Genomic DNA, 16,153 nt, shown 5'->3' on the forward strand with positions numbered 1-16,153 from the left:
CTGGATAAAAAGACAGAAGATGCATTTACATGCATACAGGGCTAACCTCAACCTGAAGCAAAATATTCACAATTGCTAGCGGGAAAGTGCTGAATCCTAAAATAAGACAATTTACACAGAGTTGTGAAAAGTTCATCTTCTCACTGACCAGTATCTGTGAATATTTTGCTTCAGGTTAAGGTTAACCCAGCCTGTACAAATACGTCTTTTGTCTGTTTTTATCCAGCACTCTTGGTGAATTAAAAACTTCATTGATCAGCATTCTGGTCATGCTCAGATGAAAGTACCATTACAGGGATGCTACTGCTGTACTTCCAAAAGTAATTACATTGTATATTAATTACTTTTGGAATGTTACTGAATTCAATATTTGCATCAAGTTTTATTGAATTTATTTTTTAGGGATTGCCAAGCTACATTTAATTTTTTGGGATCCTATGAGTAACCCCAAAAACACTATGCATGAGAATAATTATATTGTACATGCCTATAATATGTGTACATACATGTACATGTAAAGCCTAAATCAATAAAATTCAGGAACCTTGTTATTGTACAAAAATATTAAGTTTTTAGTCACATATTGCACCAAGCTTCACATCCATTACAGTACAATCTTGCTGCTTTGTGTGTACAATGAACCTACAACAGCCAGGATCACCTGTAACATCAAGCTTCTTTCAAGAGTATTCAGCAAGAACAGGTGTAATGGCTTACAGCCCTTAATGACAACTGTGAGATGTACAAAATAATGAACATTATCTAGAATACTGACCTGAAACTTGTCCATCATCATCATCCTCTATTGTTCTTACTGACGACAAATGCATCACTCTACTTCCTTTGGAATCAGCAAGGCTAGGAGCCTGTCTTGTTAAGTCTGGGGGAGGGGTGACAGGGGGGAAACTGCTAGAGCTGTGCCGATGTTGGAAAACCATGCTGTCAGGAGGAGGAGCAGGGAATTCCTCGGAACCCGCTCGAGGAATGGAATTGCGAGAGTCAATGGATCCTGGTGGAGTATAGTCACTTGGGGGAATGTTTCCAATTGAATCTTGTGAGGAGACAGACCCTAAACAAAATGCATGAGTTAGATAATTAATTATAGCTATATACAGCAACTGAGAGGCAATTATTGCATATAAATTATATTATTTTAATACAACAATAATGGTCAAATTAGAGACTGATTACATGAGTCGGGTTAGCTCAGTTTACTACTCAAGATGAGTTTCTGCCCAGTATTGCATGAGGTGAGCCAGCCCGACTCAGGTACAGGGAAAATTCTCAGCCTGGGATACCGGCTAGCCACACTGGTCCAGTTCTCATGTAATCACATCATTATATTAATGTAGATTTTTATGCAGTTAAATGCAATTTAACGGAGTTAACAACAAGGAGTGCCTGTTCCATCCCGCTGGCCAGCGGCGTTTGCAAGATGCGCATGTACCAAGACCCGTTATGCTCTGGGACCAGCATGCATCTTAGCGGTCTAGTACATTTAGTACTTTTTAGCATGCTTTTCAGCGTGGGCGTTTCACAAACATTGTAACTCAGTTTATAGCGGTTTCTTCCCTCCCCCTTCCCTCCCCCTTTTCCACTGAAGTTCTCAGTGTGACGGGTGCCTGCTTTCTTCCCTGCCGCGTGGGGGCTCATGGCTGGGTTGCCAGGATTTCCCAGCCATGGGAGCGGTCTCCTTCTAGGAGCTGGCTGCCAATAGTGGAAGCTCCTAGGTATCACAGGCACCCAGCCTCCACTTAGCAACGCAGTTGTTAAGTTGTGTTTAAAAGATATACCGAGATCTCAGCAAACTTAGTCAGCCCAGCTATAAAACAAGGCCAGCCTGGTTCATGATATTATTGTCCCCTAAATTGGGTGGGATTAAGGTGAGGTTCTATCTGTCATCAGTCCTACGTCACTACGGAGTACCATGAGAAGCACGCGCGCTTGCTTATTGTCCCATAAATTGGGTGGGATTAAGGTGAGGTTCTAACTGTACTTCATGATTTTTTTTATTATGAGTAGAAAATGGCATTTGCAAAAGCACTGTTCACTGTACTTTATTAAACTTGCTGCAGGTGACTCGGCAACAGAGACATTGACGCTTTTCTATAGATATAATTATTATGTGATGTAGACTTGAAAGTATGTAATACCTCGTTGAAGTTGCTGTTGTGTTCCATTTTCAACAGGTTTCCGTCTCATAAGTGACTGCCTCTTGAAAGGTGCAGGTAAATCAGGATCTTGCGCTGTGAATCTTTTGGCTAAAGCAGCCTGAAGTTGCTCTGACCTTTGAACTTAACACAATGAAAAGAATAACAGTTAGTTATTTTGCCAGTATTGTGGGTATAAAAAGACCTTCATTAAGACTTTCACTGCTATCAATCAGTGCAGTGGACCTCTTAGAAAACAAGGATGTTTGGCTCAATGGGGCCGAAAGGTCACAGTCACATTTTTTTTATGCTGTGATTGACGGATTTCGATCCACTTTGCTGGTTTCTTTATTTTTGCGGCCATCAGGTGTTTGCCACAATAATTATGATTGACGGCAGAAAAACATGCATCGTTAGTTGGGTTTTGAAGTTCAGAGTTTGCATGTTATTGAAAGGGGCAGTAAATGCCATCAGCTGATTAACAAAATTGGCCATTTGGGATTTGGGTGTAAACCTGTATATATAATTATAAATACCCATTCTCTGGACATCTCAGTTTCCTTAACAGTACTTCAAATTCCTACAGTGTAGCCTCCTGAGAACTGTGAAACAGAATCCTGTTTATACTTATAATAATTGCACTGTGGTACACAAGAGTTCCCCTGGGGGAAATTCCCAAAAGGGAAAACAAAACATGAAATATTACATGTAGCTGGTCACCTTTTACTAATAAAACATTTCGGGTACACATGTACATGTACTCCACAGAAAAACTATTCTAAAATTTTGGACAGGGCCAAAGTTTGTTTGAATTTAGAAGATCTTGTTATTGTGGTTTGAAATCAACTGACACACACTGTAGACTGTAGATGAATTACGTATTAAGACATACAGTGTAAATGTACTGTAAATATCACATTTTTAGGTACAGTATCTTGTATATGCAAAAGGATTATATGCCTTGACTAAAACATCTAAGCTAACTAGCAGTTCTGCAAAATATCAACTTGAAATAAAAGTTTAGAAGGAATGAGTTGTCCTTCTTGGCAAGGAAAAATGTTTTCAACTCTAGATCACACTTGTAATGTTAGGGAAACATAAAACGTAACTACTACAACGCAAAACGTACATTCATGTATTTTTAAATGTGTTACCTACAATTGTATTCATTTACATGTAATTACATGTAGTACATGTATGCATTTGGAATCTACGAGGTTAATTAGAACTATGCTAAAATAACATTGCTAACATTGAACTACAAAAATAATGTAGTAATAATGTAGCTGTATTCAAGTGTTGGTGGGGGCTTTTCCGTGGGGCACAACAATCTTGACTACTGTAAACACTACACCTTGATCTGTACACAATGTATGTCCTCGTCTCTCAATCACAATCATGTACAAATGTATATATGTGTGTACCTTTGATAAACTTTACTTGCAGAAACAAAATTACTGTTATACACAGAATAACACTTAAGCAGTTGGTATTACTAAGGGTAAATATTACTGCAATGCAGTTTTAGTTATTAGAGGCTTAAAGACCTTGATTCTTTAAAATTTATAATTTCATCCAGAATTTCATCTTACTCTAACAGTGATTGAGATACATGTACACAATGATGGCATTCTTGAACAAGTCGTATACATGTACATAAAAAGTCATGTAGCTGTACATCTTAAAACTATTCTCGACTTGACTGTTTACAACAACAACTTTGAATTATTGTGGAACACAGTCTGAAATAAAATGCACCACAATTACAGAAGGTCATTCATGACTAACATGCAAGATTATTCTTGATTTTCTGGGGCAGAAAAGATTAAAATACGCCAGAATTAAATGTATTTAGACAGTTTTTGTTTCTATAATTTTTTCCCTCTGCAAGTCACAATCCAGTCTTAATATTATTCAAACTTTGCTTTCCAATATCAGGGCTAAAAATGGCAAGTCATGTGTCGCAGTCCATGTGAATGTATTAGGCATAAATGTTTTATAACTTGTAGATGGCATGCATGTCAAAATGTGTACAAGGAAACTTAACCATGCTGTCTTGACACTACACACAACATTGAACAAACATCTATTCCCTTTTAAAGATCGACACATAGTAAAATACAAGTTGAGCATTCTAGAGTAGGGTGAATCGATGTCAATGATCACTGATTAATAAGCAACAGTGTTAGTCAGAATATTATACTAACGCAAATCCCTGTCATGAAACGTCTCAATCTGATCTTGAAGGTTTAATAGACCCTTCCTTTGGTAAGACTGTCTGTTGTTTTGCACATTTCCCATGTTTTCAGATTCAAGTTTATCGACTTACCAGCGCTGTAGTGATCACTGCTCATGTTTGGACTGCCTGGAGAAGCAACATTAGAATCTAAAAAAGGAAAGACAATATTATTTAAACCAATGTTATTACCATAACTACGGAGAGCAAGATGATATTCCAAAACTGTATATTGTATTCCAAGAACTTTTAAAAAGAGACTGTATTTACTCTTTCACTCAGGATTATCAAGCTCAAAATAATACTAAGTACAGGAGTAAACTCTTTTTTAAGATGCAAATGAAATGCAAAACAAACAACACCAATGTGAACAACTACTCAGTAGCTTTCAATACGAATGGTTAATTTTTTTAATTTTCACATAAACAAGCTCAAAAGTTGTAGAACCACCAAGGTTGTGTAGGATCAAATCAACAGCACCACAGGAACATAGAGCTGAACACTCAATATTAGCTTTCATTTAGAATGGTCAAAATGTTAGGATTTTAATTATTTAATTCACAGACTCAAACGTTACAGCCACCTTATACATGCAGCATAGCAAAAGGACTGCAACAGCTTCAAACTAAAAAACCATGGACTTAAAAAAAAAAAAACAATAAACAGCATTGCTATAGCTGCAAAACTTAATTCACAATAAATTTTAAAATAAATACTCAAATATTCCTAAAGTACTGACTACAAAGCACGTAAATAAAGAAATTCAATACATTGTAAATTCCACCAAAAACTTTGAGACAACAAATTCAAGTTACACTGTAAGTAAAACTGGTGGTTGTTGGAACTGAAGACACATTATTTTATATTATAAAGGAACATCATTGTAAATTAATTTTGCAATTATTTCTTACATGTACCTGCACTGTTGACTAGCAGCCTTGTGTGCCAAAGTAACAGCAATATAATTTTCTGTTAAATATTGCTCATTAATTTATAAGATGATTAATATTGTTTCATTGAAGTTATGAGGAGCAATATCAGATAAATTGAACAATACTTTCATTGGCTGTCCAATCAATTCACAATATCACATCACATAATTGCATGCAACTTACAAATCAAGTCATAAAATATGTCTGTGCTACAGTGTACCAAGAATAATGGCACTGCACTAATTTCTTTCTGACAAAGAGATCCTGTATATGAAATTAAAATGTTACCTCAAGTGGAGGAATTCTTCTCTCAGGGGACAGAACTTCAAAAGTGAGTATTAACATTGTTTTTTGCCCTGTACATGTACTTGGGAATATTAATTTCAGCACCTTAATGTAAGTCAACAATGGAGTACAAAAAAATCATTTTGCCTTGCACTTCAACGGTGAACTTGTGGTTTTTATAATTTCACTCTTATTGCAGTTATTGACATTCCTCATTACAAGCAAATATAGACGAAATTGAATGACTGTCAAAGTAACCTACAAAATCACTGGCACAACATTATACAGAGCATAAATAATATTATTACAGCTTAAACATTCATTCGACAGTATCATAATTGATTAGTACAATTCACTTGAGCAGCTAAAATGCCACTGTCATGCATGACTTGAAGTGTTTTGAATTCACAGAATAACACTTGTTCTAATCAGCAGTTTTCCAAGAGGTTGAACAAACACATACAGCTGTACCTGTAGCATATTTAAGACAATCATTAAGCTTAGATAAGGGCTTAGATAAGATAAGGGAATTGGTACATTTGTAGCTGCCAGCTGGCCATTATGCCCAGCAATCAAATACAGTGAAGACAGCCACCTAATACTTAACGTCTACTTGGAGTCTGAAATGACTTAAAGACGGCAACTGAAGGCTTCTTCTGTTCTTAACTGGTTACAAGTAGTTTCCTTAATGGAGCCAGAGCTTTCTAAAGCTTAGTTAGCAGCTCTAAGCTACAATATTTATTACACTTAAAAAGTTAAAATTCTTTTGGGGTTTACATGTCTGATGAACCAGTATTGGTTCTTGAAGACTCTTAATGTGTCCCAGACTCCTAAATTACAGACTTCAGGCTAGGTTGCTCAACTAACTCAAATTCTAAAGAAATATTAACCCCTATACTGAAAAAATTAAAAAGGTTGTTATAGCTGGAAAAAGGTACATGTATTAAGTTAATGACCCCTTAAGGGGACACATTAGGGTTTTGCTTGCTAAATAATGAAAGGTTACAAAAAAAATCACATCCGATCATGTGGGCCGACTATAAATAAGTTCAAAGTTGTACATTGTACATGTAACTACACATGTTGTCAGCTGCAGTGTAAATTGGAGATGATAATTATATAATGAATAGTAATATTATTATTATTCCTTGCTTTGCTTGTACTGTACGTGTGATAATGCTTGCATCCTCCTAGTATACACCAGTTGTGTAACAATTCGATCATAACTTGGGCAAGCATAATAAATATGATGCAGCAATGTACAGTGTTATCTGTTAGACTTTCAGGCAGACTTTTATACGTAGTTGGAAGATCGGTGGATTGTCATGTTGTTTTCTTAGACAAAAACTTTGCTGCTCCACATTGTCTCTCTTCACCCAGGTGCATAAATGGATACCGGCAACATACTGCTTGGGGTGGACATGCAATAACACTAACATCCCATCCAGGGGGGGGGGGGGGGGGATAGAAGCAATATTCACAGTGGCTTCACGCTACAGAAACCGGGTTAAGTTCCAACCATGTGGGCCACTTACATGCAGTTAGGCTCATAGCACAAGTTTGCAGCTTTACCTTACCTTACATGTACATGTACCCCAGAAGAAAAAGGGAAAGATATAGTATGCTTTTCTTGTGCTCACAATGTAAGCTCATGCTTGTCTTGCTTCAGTTTACAAAATCCATCGTTCTTATGAATATGCTTGTGTCACAAATACTGTAAACCTGCCTACGATGTTAATATAACATTTTCTGCTGAAAATGGCTTAATTCTTCACAAATACCTGAGGCCCAGTGTACAACAACTACACGCATGAAATTGCTCCTTTCCAGGAATAAATAATATTTACTAACTAAAGGTACAAAACACTGTCAGCAATAATCACTCTTTTAATTTAATTCTGTCTTTTCATTATATTTAAGCCTAAGTGCAGTGCACAGTAGCTGACTATCTTCGCTGCAAGATGGATCAGAGAATTAACTCTGCATTGTACATACACTGTACATGTACACTGTATGTTGTTGTGCTAAGTGAACCTATGAATTTCTCACTGAGCATTAGCCCTAGTAAGGAGAATTGGGAGCTCACACAAGGCTAAGAAAAAAATATTTTATCTCAGTGGGAATCAAACCCTGACCTCCGGAGTTGAACACTGTTGCTCTACCAACTAACAAACAACGACAAATAGGAGCAAGTCATGGGTGACGGTAGAACCTATGTAACTACTCTCACTGTAGTGCCCCTGGAGGCAAAACAGTACGATACAAGCAACCAATGACAGGCCTGGCTAAGGCAAAGTTGAGTGGCAGACCTGCAAATATCAGCTGCAAAGGAATGGTGACTTTATGGCTCATTTTAGCAACTCTGCCACTACGTTTATAAAGACTCACCTCTTGACAGGTAAGGGCCCAATAATTTTGCCCTTTTCTTTTCATATCCCTTTTGAGTAATATCACCTGCAAAGAAGGTAAAATGAAGCAATTTTATTCACTTACCATTGAAACACCTCTTAGTAAGTAAGCAAAAAAAACTTTGTAAGGGTAGGGCTGGTGATAGAATGCAATGCACTGGAGATGATGGTGATCTTATATTTAATAGCATTGTGGGCAACTAATAGACTTGTCAATAGACCTTCAAATACCCAGTTCAATTCTAAGCTCAAGCAACTGAATTCCATCAAGCCAAACCCAATTCAACATGTGAAACTACCCTATATTGCTTTTGTCTGACAGTTATGAATTAATTTATTTGTTGGAATACACAGGTAGAAGTGTACCACACTTCAGTGTATTGTGCCAACAAATCAAATCTTAAATTGTGTTTGTTGGTCAGAGAATTAACTATGCAGTGTATGTTAAGCTAATTAAAAGTGAACCATGAATTTCATACAGAGCAATTTAGCCCTAGTAAGGAAATGGGAGATCACACCGGGCAAAGAAAAAAATCTTTGAACTCGGCGGGAATCAAACTCACGATCTCCGGATTTGATTGTCCGTTGCTCTACTGACTAAGCTACAAGGCCAGACAGGAGCAAGTTGTGTTTGATTGACAAGTTTCCTTGTGAGTATGTACAGTCATACGTATGCATACATTACCAACTGTTATTTCCAGCACCGTGTGTACGTTCGCTATTGAACCCAATTGAAAGCTTAGTGTTCAATTGAGTTCAAATACATGTACCGTAGGTGTTCAAGTTTGATTACCCAACATTTGATTTGAACACTACATGTATAAACAAAGTTTATTGATCAAAAATTAAAAGGCATGAACTTGGCGGCAAAGAATGCGGTATTGTTATAAAACTGTGCACCCTGCTGTTGGCAACTGATCATGGAAGATTATTTTAATCATATTACATACCAACTATAAAAATGAATATGATTCAGGTTAGCACTGTATACTTAATTTTCTTATTCTTGACAAACTTTTTCCTTTGAAAATATTTCTCACCACAAGTATAATTTATGCCGTTACTAGCAGTGTTAAAAAATGTCAACATAGTATACATGTAAATGTACATGTACATGTAAAGGGCTTACACAATATTACACAGGCAATTTGTGACATAATTTACCAGTTTCCGTCCTTTCAAATATTCATGAGGTAAGCTAACGTGTATCGGTGTAAGACTTACATGTATAAGCGACAAGAAATGGTGTTTTCAGGAAACAGAAGCACCTACATGTACTGAAAGTTTTACGTATCATCATTTAAATTAGGGGACCTCTTAATTACCATATATTGATTATTTTGCATCAACATTAATTTATTGCAGCAAACAAAGTAATTTTCTTAAAATGGAAGAATGTGCTGAATGACTATGAACAAATTTCACACAGTCACAAATAAATAACTTAATAAGCTTAAACAAACTGAACATAGATACAAGAAAACCTAGAAATAACTGTAACGCCTTCCCGTCTGAAAACAACGGGCTCGTCATTTTCAACTTGTCAAATTTGCAGCTAACCGGCTTTAAGTTGAACTTGTCCCTAAAACTTGCAAGTCTTCTTTCGCATTGTTCGGCCGATTTTTTAAAATACCTAGCATGTGGTGTTCCCAACAGGACACACCAGATATTTAAAAATTACAAAACATCAGCCTGCATCTTATGAATGACAAGTAAGCTTCTGTACTCGACGAAATAACTTTACTATGGCAGTACAGCTTTAATTTCGCAATGTGCCTCTTCAATTTCAGTCCTTAAGATTGTCCAATTTTAACGTTTTCATGGTGACAGAGTCCTTCAGCGGACTATGATCTCACTGAGGCCAGACCTCTTTATATACAGTATTCATGACTTTGTATTTTCATTCCCTGATTATAAAGGGAATGAGTTGCGATGACACAACAAGCCAATTTCCTTGAACAATCATCCGAGTTCACCACGCTGGACAACATGGATTCCCAGACAACTGTTTCAACGACCGACAATATCACAACCAAACTAAGATATCTTGATACCCTAGCAACTAATCTAGCCAAACACTCGAAAATTCGTGAATATATTTCAACGACTTCAACAATTCAACGCTCTCTTACCAAAAATGGGAAAGTTTGATCGCGAAGTCACTCACCTTCGGCAAGCTCAGTGTTCAATTCACGGAGTTTTTCGAGAATCGCTGGCGGCAAAGAGGACTCAGGAGGTTCCGCCATACTTCTTGGTCGTGAATGCAGCAGTGGCTCTGCGAAAAAAAGAAGGAATTTTCCGGCATGAAGTGGGCGAGGCAAAATTCGCTCCACTAATGTTTACGTGCACCGCTCTCGCAAGGACGAGGGAAGTACGGTAAGTCAAATAGTCACGTGACAGGGCCGCTGAACCTTACCCAGCGTACAACAGGATCACTCATGGAAATTCCCTCGAACGCCTTTCCATGAAAAAATAAGTAAGTAAAATTTTATAACTGCACAAGAAAGTCCAGTTAGTTCAAGTAAAAAATTGCGAAACTCTCCGAATTTGTTTTTGCGATACCAAGAAAAGAAAAAGGCGATCAACGCACTGAGGTGTCTTGCGTGACTATTGAGTGTCACGCACGTGACGGGAAATTTCGTGGAAACTAACTTTCCTGTACGTCACTCTTTACAGGAAAACTAGACATTTTTTAACCGTACACGGTAAACGCATGAGTCTCCCTATACATATATTTTTAAAATTTACAACGAAGTCGAGGATTTACTCGAAACCAAAATACACACAAACTCATGCGATCACTGACTCGCATATTTCATTTTATTCATTTTATTTTCTAAGTGAAATTCGTGGATTTTTCCCACCCGATCGGTACACACATTTAGCTAAATTTTTCTTTATTTTTCTAGACATAAATTTTCTAGACGTTAATTTATTCGCTAAGTCAGCATGACAAAAAAAACTACAATTGACAGGTGCAATGGTTTTGTATCGGACCTAGAATACCACAAAATATGAACATGCATATTATTGGCCTCTGAAAAAATTAAGTTGATTCAAGATGTTTGTTTAGACAAAACTCAAGTTATTGCGAATTGAACTTTATGGCCTCTGCAGTTTTGAATTTATTTATATTTCTCTGAGCTGGGAGACTGGTGATGGAATTAAAATTTAAGAGGATAGAGTTTCCTTTTACTGAAATTTTATATTCCTTCACGTCTACCTTCAAAATCCAGTAGACAGCTATTTTCGTTCTAACGGCTACGCTCATACGCAAATAAAGTTTTACCTATATACGCTAAATTAAAATTTAAACAAGGAGTTTAAACATGAAAACTTCGCGGATCTGTGATGAGCTAGTGACACACTGTATCTCCGTGTTATTTACGACATGTCGCGTGGTTTTATTTACCGCGGCAAGTTTCGATATAAAGGCTCGTCTCTGTGGGATATCGATGCCCTTAATCTTCACCTTAACTTTTCACAAAGGAAGTTGTTCGACTGCCTTACCGTTGAAGTGGACATTTCGTGGATAAGACCAGCGCTTGTACTCCGTCATTTCCAATGGTACAGCGTACGTGCGACTCAATGCTGGTTATCTGAGTTTGCTTGTGACAAGGCGAAGAAGCGTAATTGTTTTCGAAAAATACCGTTTTGCTGTGACGTCATTTAGCTTGTTTAGATTATCATAAAATACACTTTAGCTTCACACGGAAATAAAGCGACTCGGATGTATAATAATACTAATACGTATCTCGTGGTTCTTGTTTTTTATTATTTTTTCGCACTTTCTTTAGTCAATGCTAAAGGGCGATTTTCTTTCAGCTTCAATTCCCTGATAATTCGTCAGTTGTCTAAAAGAAGTAATTGAAAATGGTCTCATGGTTTGTTATCGAATACTGAATATAATTCAAACGGAACTTCCGTTTGAATTATATTCAGTATTCGATAACCTTAAGTTAAGGTATCTACTTTTGAACGAGTTGACGACAACGAAGAATTTCTCTCACCCTGATAACGGTCATTTACATTTTGGGAGCTTGAATTAATTGAACAATTGTGAATGTTTATTCTTTTCGCCTTATAAATATATAAATGTTATTTCGAAGAGTAAGTTGACGCCAACGAATAATTTTTTTCCCCTGATAATGAATCATCTACATTTTTGGAGCTTGAATTCAACAATTGCAAATATTCATAATTTTGCCTTATAAATATTTTATGATACTTTCAAGGTCAAATAGCTAGTTTTCATTCTTTTCATTGTTTAGTTTTGTTTTTCATGGTTATTATTTTTTCTTTAACGTGTGAATGCCAGAAGCAAAGGAAAAGGTTATAGCCCGCAGACAACTGCAAATAGTAGGGAAGATAATGAATCCGGCACGATCGCTCCGCTACAAGAGACTATGAGGTAGTCTCTTGTCCGCTTAATTCTGAGTCAAAACGCATTCCCTTCCAATAGACCTGCAACTTTGAAAAGCTCTATTTTCACTGGACCCTGATAACCTGCAGCTACATTGTTTTTAAGGGCTGGGAGCATTGTACTGTTGTTCGTTCTTTTGTCCTCTCGACCAACCATGTGAGACGCGCGTTGCAAACGGTGCATCTGGACGAACGCAACGTAACGACGTTAGTTCCGCTGACCAGTGAATAAACCCATTACTCGGCTACCTCTTCAAAGAGTCTCCATTTGTTACAAACCTCAGTGCAAAATGTCATTTCCAACTTACAGGCCCGGGCTCGGTTGTTCGAAAGGCGATTAACGCTAATCCCCGATTAAAAGTTAATCAAACATAAAAAAATTAAAATTAAAATTAACGTATACTATATACTTATATATTTGCTGTTAACACTTTTTCCCTTACTGTTGTAGTATTTTCCTAACCCAAGTCTAATTTAACTAGCAGACCTCTTCAACCAGTATTATAAATTCTTCTTCCCCCTATTTAATTTAACTGCACAGAGGTAGTGGCCAACACGAAAGCTTTGCTCCTTTGGCCAATACGCACTTCTTCCGTAGAAAGTAAAATCATTAAGTAAAGATTGCTCTGTACGTTTAATTTTTTTCTTTCTGTAAAATATATTGTATTTCGTTGTAATAAGTGTAAATAAATTGAATTGAATTGAATTGAGGTTTTCATCTTGCTCGATAAAAGTGTTTCACTTTTGTGTGGTCACATTTACATGTCTCTCAAAACGTTGCAAGCAAGGATTCTCTTGGTTCAAAGACGTTTTCCTTCCTTAAACGGACCACTGCTAGTAAAGAGATCTTATATTTCCCAAGTTTCCGTAAAAAGTGGAAGCCCATGTATTCGTACCAGATGGTCCACCCTAAGTATAGAAACGACAACTCTATAATTCCAAAACACTGTTTCGTTGGCTAATTAACGCTGAAGCAGTCTCAAATCAGAACCAGCCTGTAGTGCAGTCATATTTTTAATACTTGGGCGCCATCTTGGGCTTGCAAAAACATAGAAGAGTCAGTACGAATTACCTTAATTTTTTTCCAGTTCTCGTTCGCCAACTGAAGAACGTCCGGTACAACAGGCTGTTTGGGATTTAGCCCTTTCAGCACTGATACTGATCAAAATGTGAATTGTTGTTACTGTCCTCCATATGTTTCTTATCGCATTGAAATGGAGAATTTGCGGAAGAGGTCAAAGCTACTATACTCGAAAAGGACCCACCAACGCCACAAAATAGATGGTGGTCCCTCCCCTGCACTCCTCCATCCAGTAGTATAAAATGATAGTGAGATTCAAACCTCACTTAGTTGTTTATCTAGCAATTTTGACTATTCTAGCTGAATATTTCTGTGTTAACTCAAATTTAAAGCCAATAAAATTTTGAGAATGATGTATTAATCACTGAGTAGTAAATGACACAGGCATACTCAGAAAAAAATCCGAGTGCTCCTCGGCAGGAGTCGAACCTGAGTCGAACCTAAGAACTTCCGATGACTAGTTCGGATGCTCTACCACTGAGCTACAGGAGACTCCAGTAGGAGCTAAGGCCATAAAACTAGGTTCATGGGACAAACATGCATCCTGCATACTGCTAGGATTGGAATGTCAATGAGTGGCATATGCGCAATGGAAATAATGTGATGAAATATGTCAAGCCTGGTGAATAAATGGGAATGATGTATTAATCAGTAAATGACACAGGCAATACATAAAATTTTGTCGGTAATGTTCATGAGACAGGTGGTGTCTTCGATAACCCCGCTAGCCCAGACAAGGTGGGTCCTCTTAGTTCACTTGCTTTGGTTATGTACTGACATTGTAAGGAGAAATTATAGCTGGCCAATATTAGAGCCTTAAAGCTGACTTCATTGTTTGACGTTTTCTTTTTTAATTTCTCCCGTTTTTTAAGAATGAACATCAGCACTTTCAAGACATTATACCGGAATTAAGCCAACTGTATCCTGAGCAAACAGATCGACTGCTTCGCGGTGCTGCTACTGGTCTCCCCACGAATGCGGCGTCTGCGTTACGACTGCAGAGATTCCTACTGAAAATCAGACCACAACCTTACGAAACGATAGACGCCATCTCTTGGAACGAGAAGACTACGAGAAGCAGAGTCTTAAATTTCTTTCTTTATTCTCAAATTACGTCATCGGTACAGAGCCCCAGATTATACATCCTCGTTCCCAGGGTCCTCTCTAAAAGACCCTGGGAACAAGGATGCAGATGTTAAACCCTGGGCATATGGTTCGTCTCTCACTCCGGCTCTCCTTGCGCGACTTTACCGTGTGCATTATCCATAATCAACAAGAAAGGCTAGGTATAAAGGCTACCAATCACTGTGAATGTGGGTTGACTTTTCCAGTTTATAGGTATACATTTATAAAAACTGGATCATTGGATTATTCATTTCTAGAGTTTTGATTGGCTTAGCGATCATGGGATATCAACCATTATACCACGCGTGAGAAATAGCGATCATTAAATCGGCTCTTGGTCTTTCGAAATAAAATCAGCAAGATCAAGTAATGTTTCTTGGTTGTTTGTAAATAGAACAAGTTTTCTACTAGCGTTTGTTGGACATGAGACTATAGCAAACTCGGCGCTGCGTGCCTCGTTGGCTATCCGCTATAAACTCATATCCAAAGTGCGCTCGTGAAATAATTGGTAAAAGTGTAATAATTAAATACAATAGCTCCACTTTGTCTGTATATACATAGACGCATGAAGGTACAAAAGAATTCTTGTATTCTTCTGGTAGTTGAACACTTCAGATAAATTTCTGCAAGAGCCAATCGGACAATACAAGGTGCCAGATTCTGTCGGATCTCGTTTCAGAAAATTTAAGAAAATGCTGCAGTAACCTCAAATGAGGAAAGGCTGATTATGCAGCTGCGATTGAGAAGGAATATTTTCAAGGCCAGAAAATTTGAAAATTATGTATGTAATCCCGGATGTACAGTCAGCCTTTCTGCCTTGGTCGGTTATCTCGACTAAGCACACAGTGAGGCCACGTCGTGACCTGGTGGGAAAGGGGGGGGGGTGGGGTGGGGGGAAGGTTTCTCTACTACCATATATAAGCTATGCCGCTATGAAGGGTATGGTTTTCAAACAATGGGGACGTCGTGAAACCTGCAAGCTTCTTGAATAACGGCATACAGTTAAATTTCAGTTCAATGATAAATCGGCTTATTAAGACTAGCTTTCGGCACTTTTTGTACAACTATGATTGGTAAAAGATAGACTGGCGACATTGTACACAATTCAGATCACAGATAAGTTTGCATTCGGCGAAGAATGCCAAGAATTTGTATCGTTGATGCACCGCTCACACATCGATGAACATTGTGTACATGGTGCGATTTTAAGAGAGCATTTAAATATCTTATGGGCTTTTTGAATATATCTCAGGTCACTTACTAGCAACGTGCTTCCCCAACTAATGAAACAAAATTGGGTGTGTTAAAATAATTATTCAACTCGCTATTTTATAGCATATTAGGTTTTAGCTGGTTGTAATACACAGGTACACTAAGCTACTGGAACTCAATCCAAAAAATTGCTTCAAATTGACATACGCACCTGTATCCTTAGCATTTCCGGACGCCGTAGAATCGTAGAATGAATATCTAAATAGCGTGCTAAAAATCCACGCCATTTGGAACGCTGTACT

At 37.5% G+C, this 16,153-nt stretch overlaps 1 protein-coding gene across 2 annotated transcripts in view; it reads right to left on the reverse strand.

The window, feature by feature from the left end:
* Nucleotides 1-16,153, reverse strand: part of LOC146469820 (disco-interacting protein 2 homolog A-like) — a 48,434-nt gene extending 32,281 nt beyond the window's left edge. The window contains exons 1-6 of one of the 2 annotated variants that reach the window (XM_085122794.1): nt 16,063-16,153; nt 10,179-10,286; nt 7,992-8,057; nt 4,480-4,536; nt 2,154-2,294; nt 776-1,069 (exon numbers count right to left, since the gene is read on the reverse strand). In XM_085122794.1, coding sequence (XP_084978920.1) covers nt 776-1,069; nt 2,154-2,294; nt 4,480-4,536; nt 7,992-8,057; nt 10,179-10,286; nt 16,063-16,138 — 742 coding nt within the window. In that variant the 5' untranslated portion in view covers nt 16,139-16,153. Of the gene's footprint in view, nt 1-775; nt 1,070-2,153; nt 2,295-4,479; nt 4,537-7,991; nt 8,058-10,178; nt 10,287-11,521; nt 11,633-16,062 lie in introns of those variants that run through there. The other variant, XM_085122795.1, reaches the window with a different exon arrangement.

This window comes from Pavona decussata, unplaced genomic scaffold (assembly GCF_977016875.1).
Source record: "Pavona decussata unplaced genomic scaffold, jaPavDecu1.1 SCAFFOLD_116, whole genome shotgun sequence".
NCBI classification, from domain to species: Eukaryota; Metazoa; Cnidaria; class Anthozoa; order Scleractinia; family Agariciidae; genus Pavona; species Pavona decussata.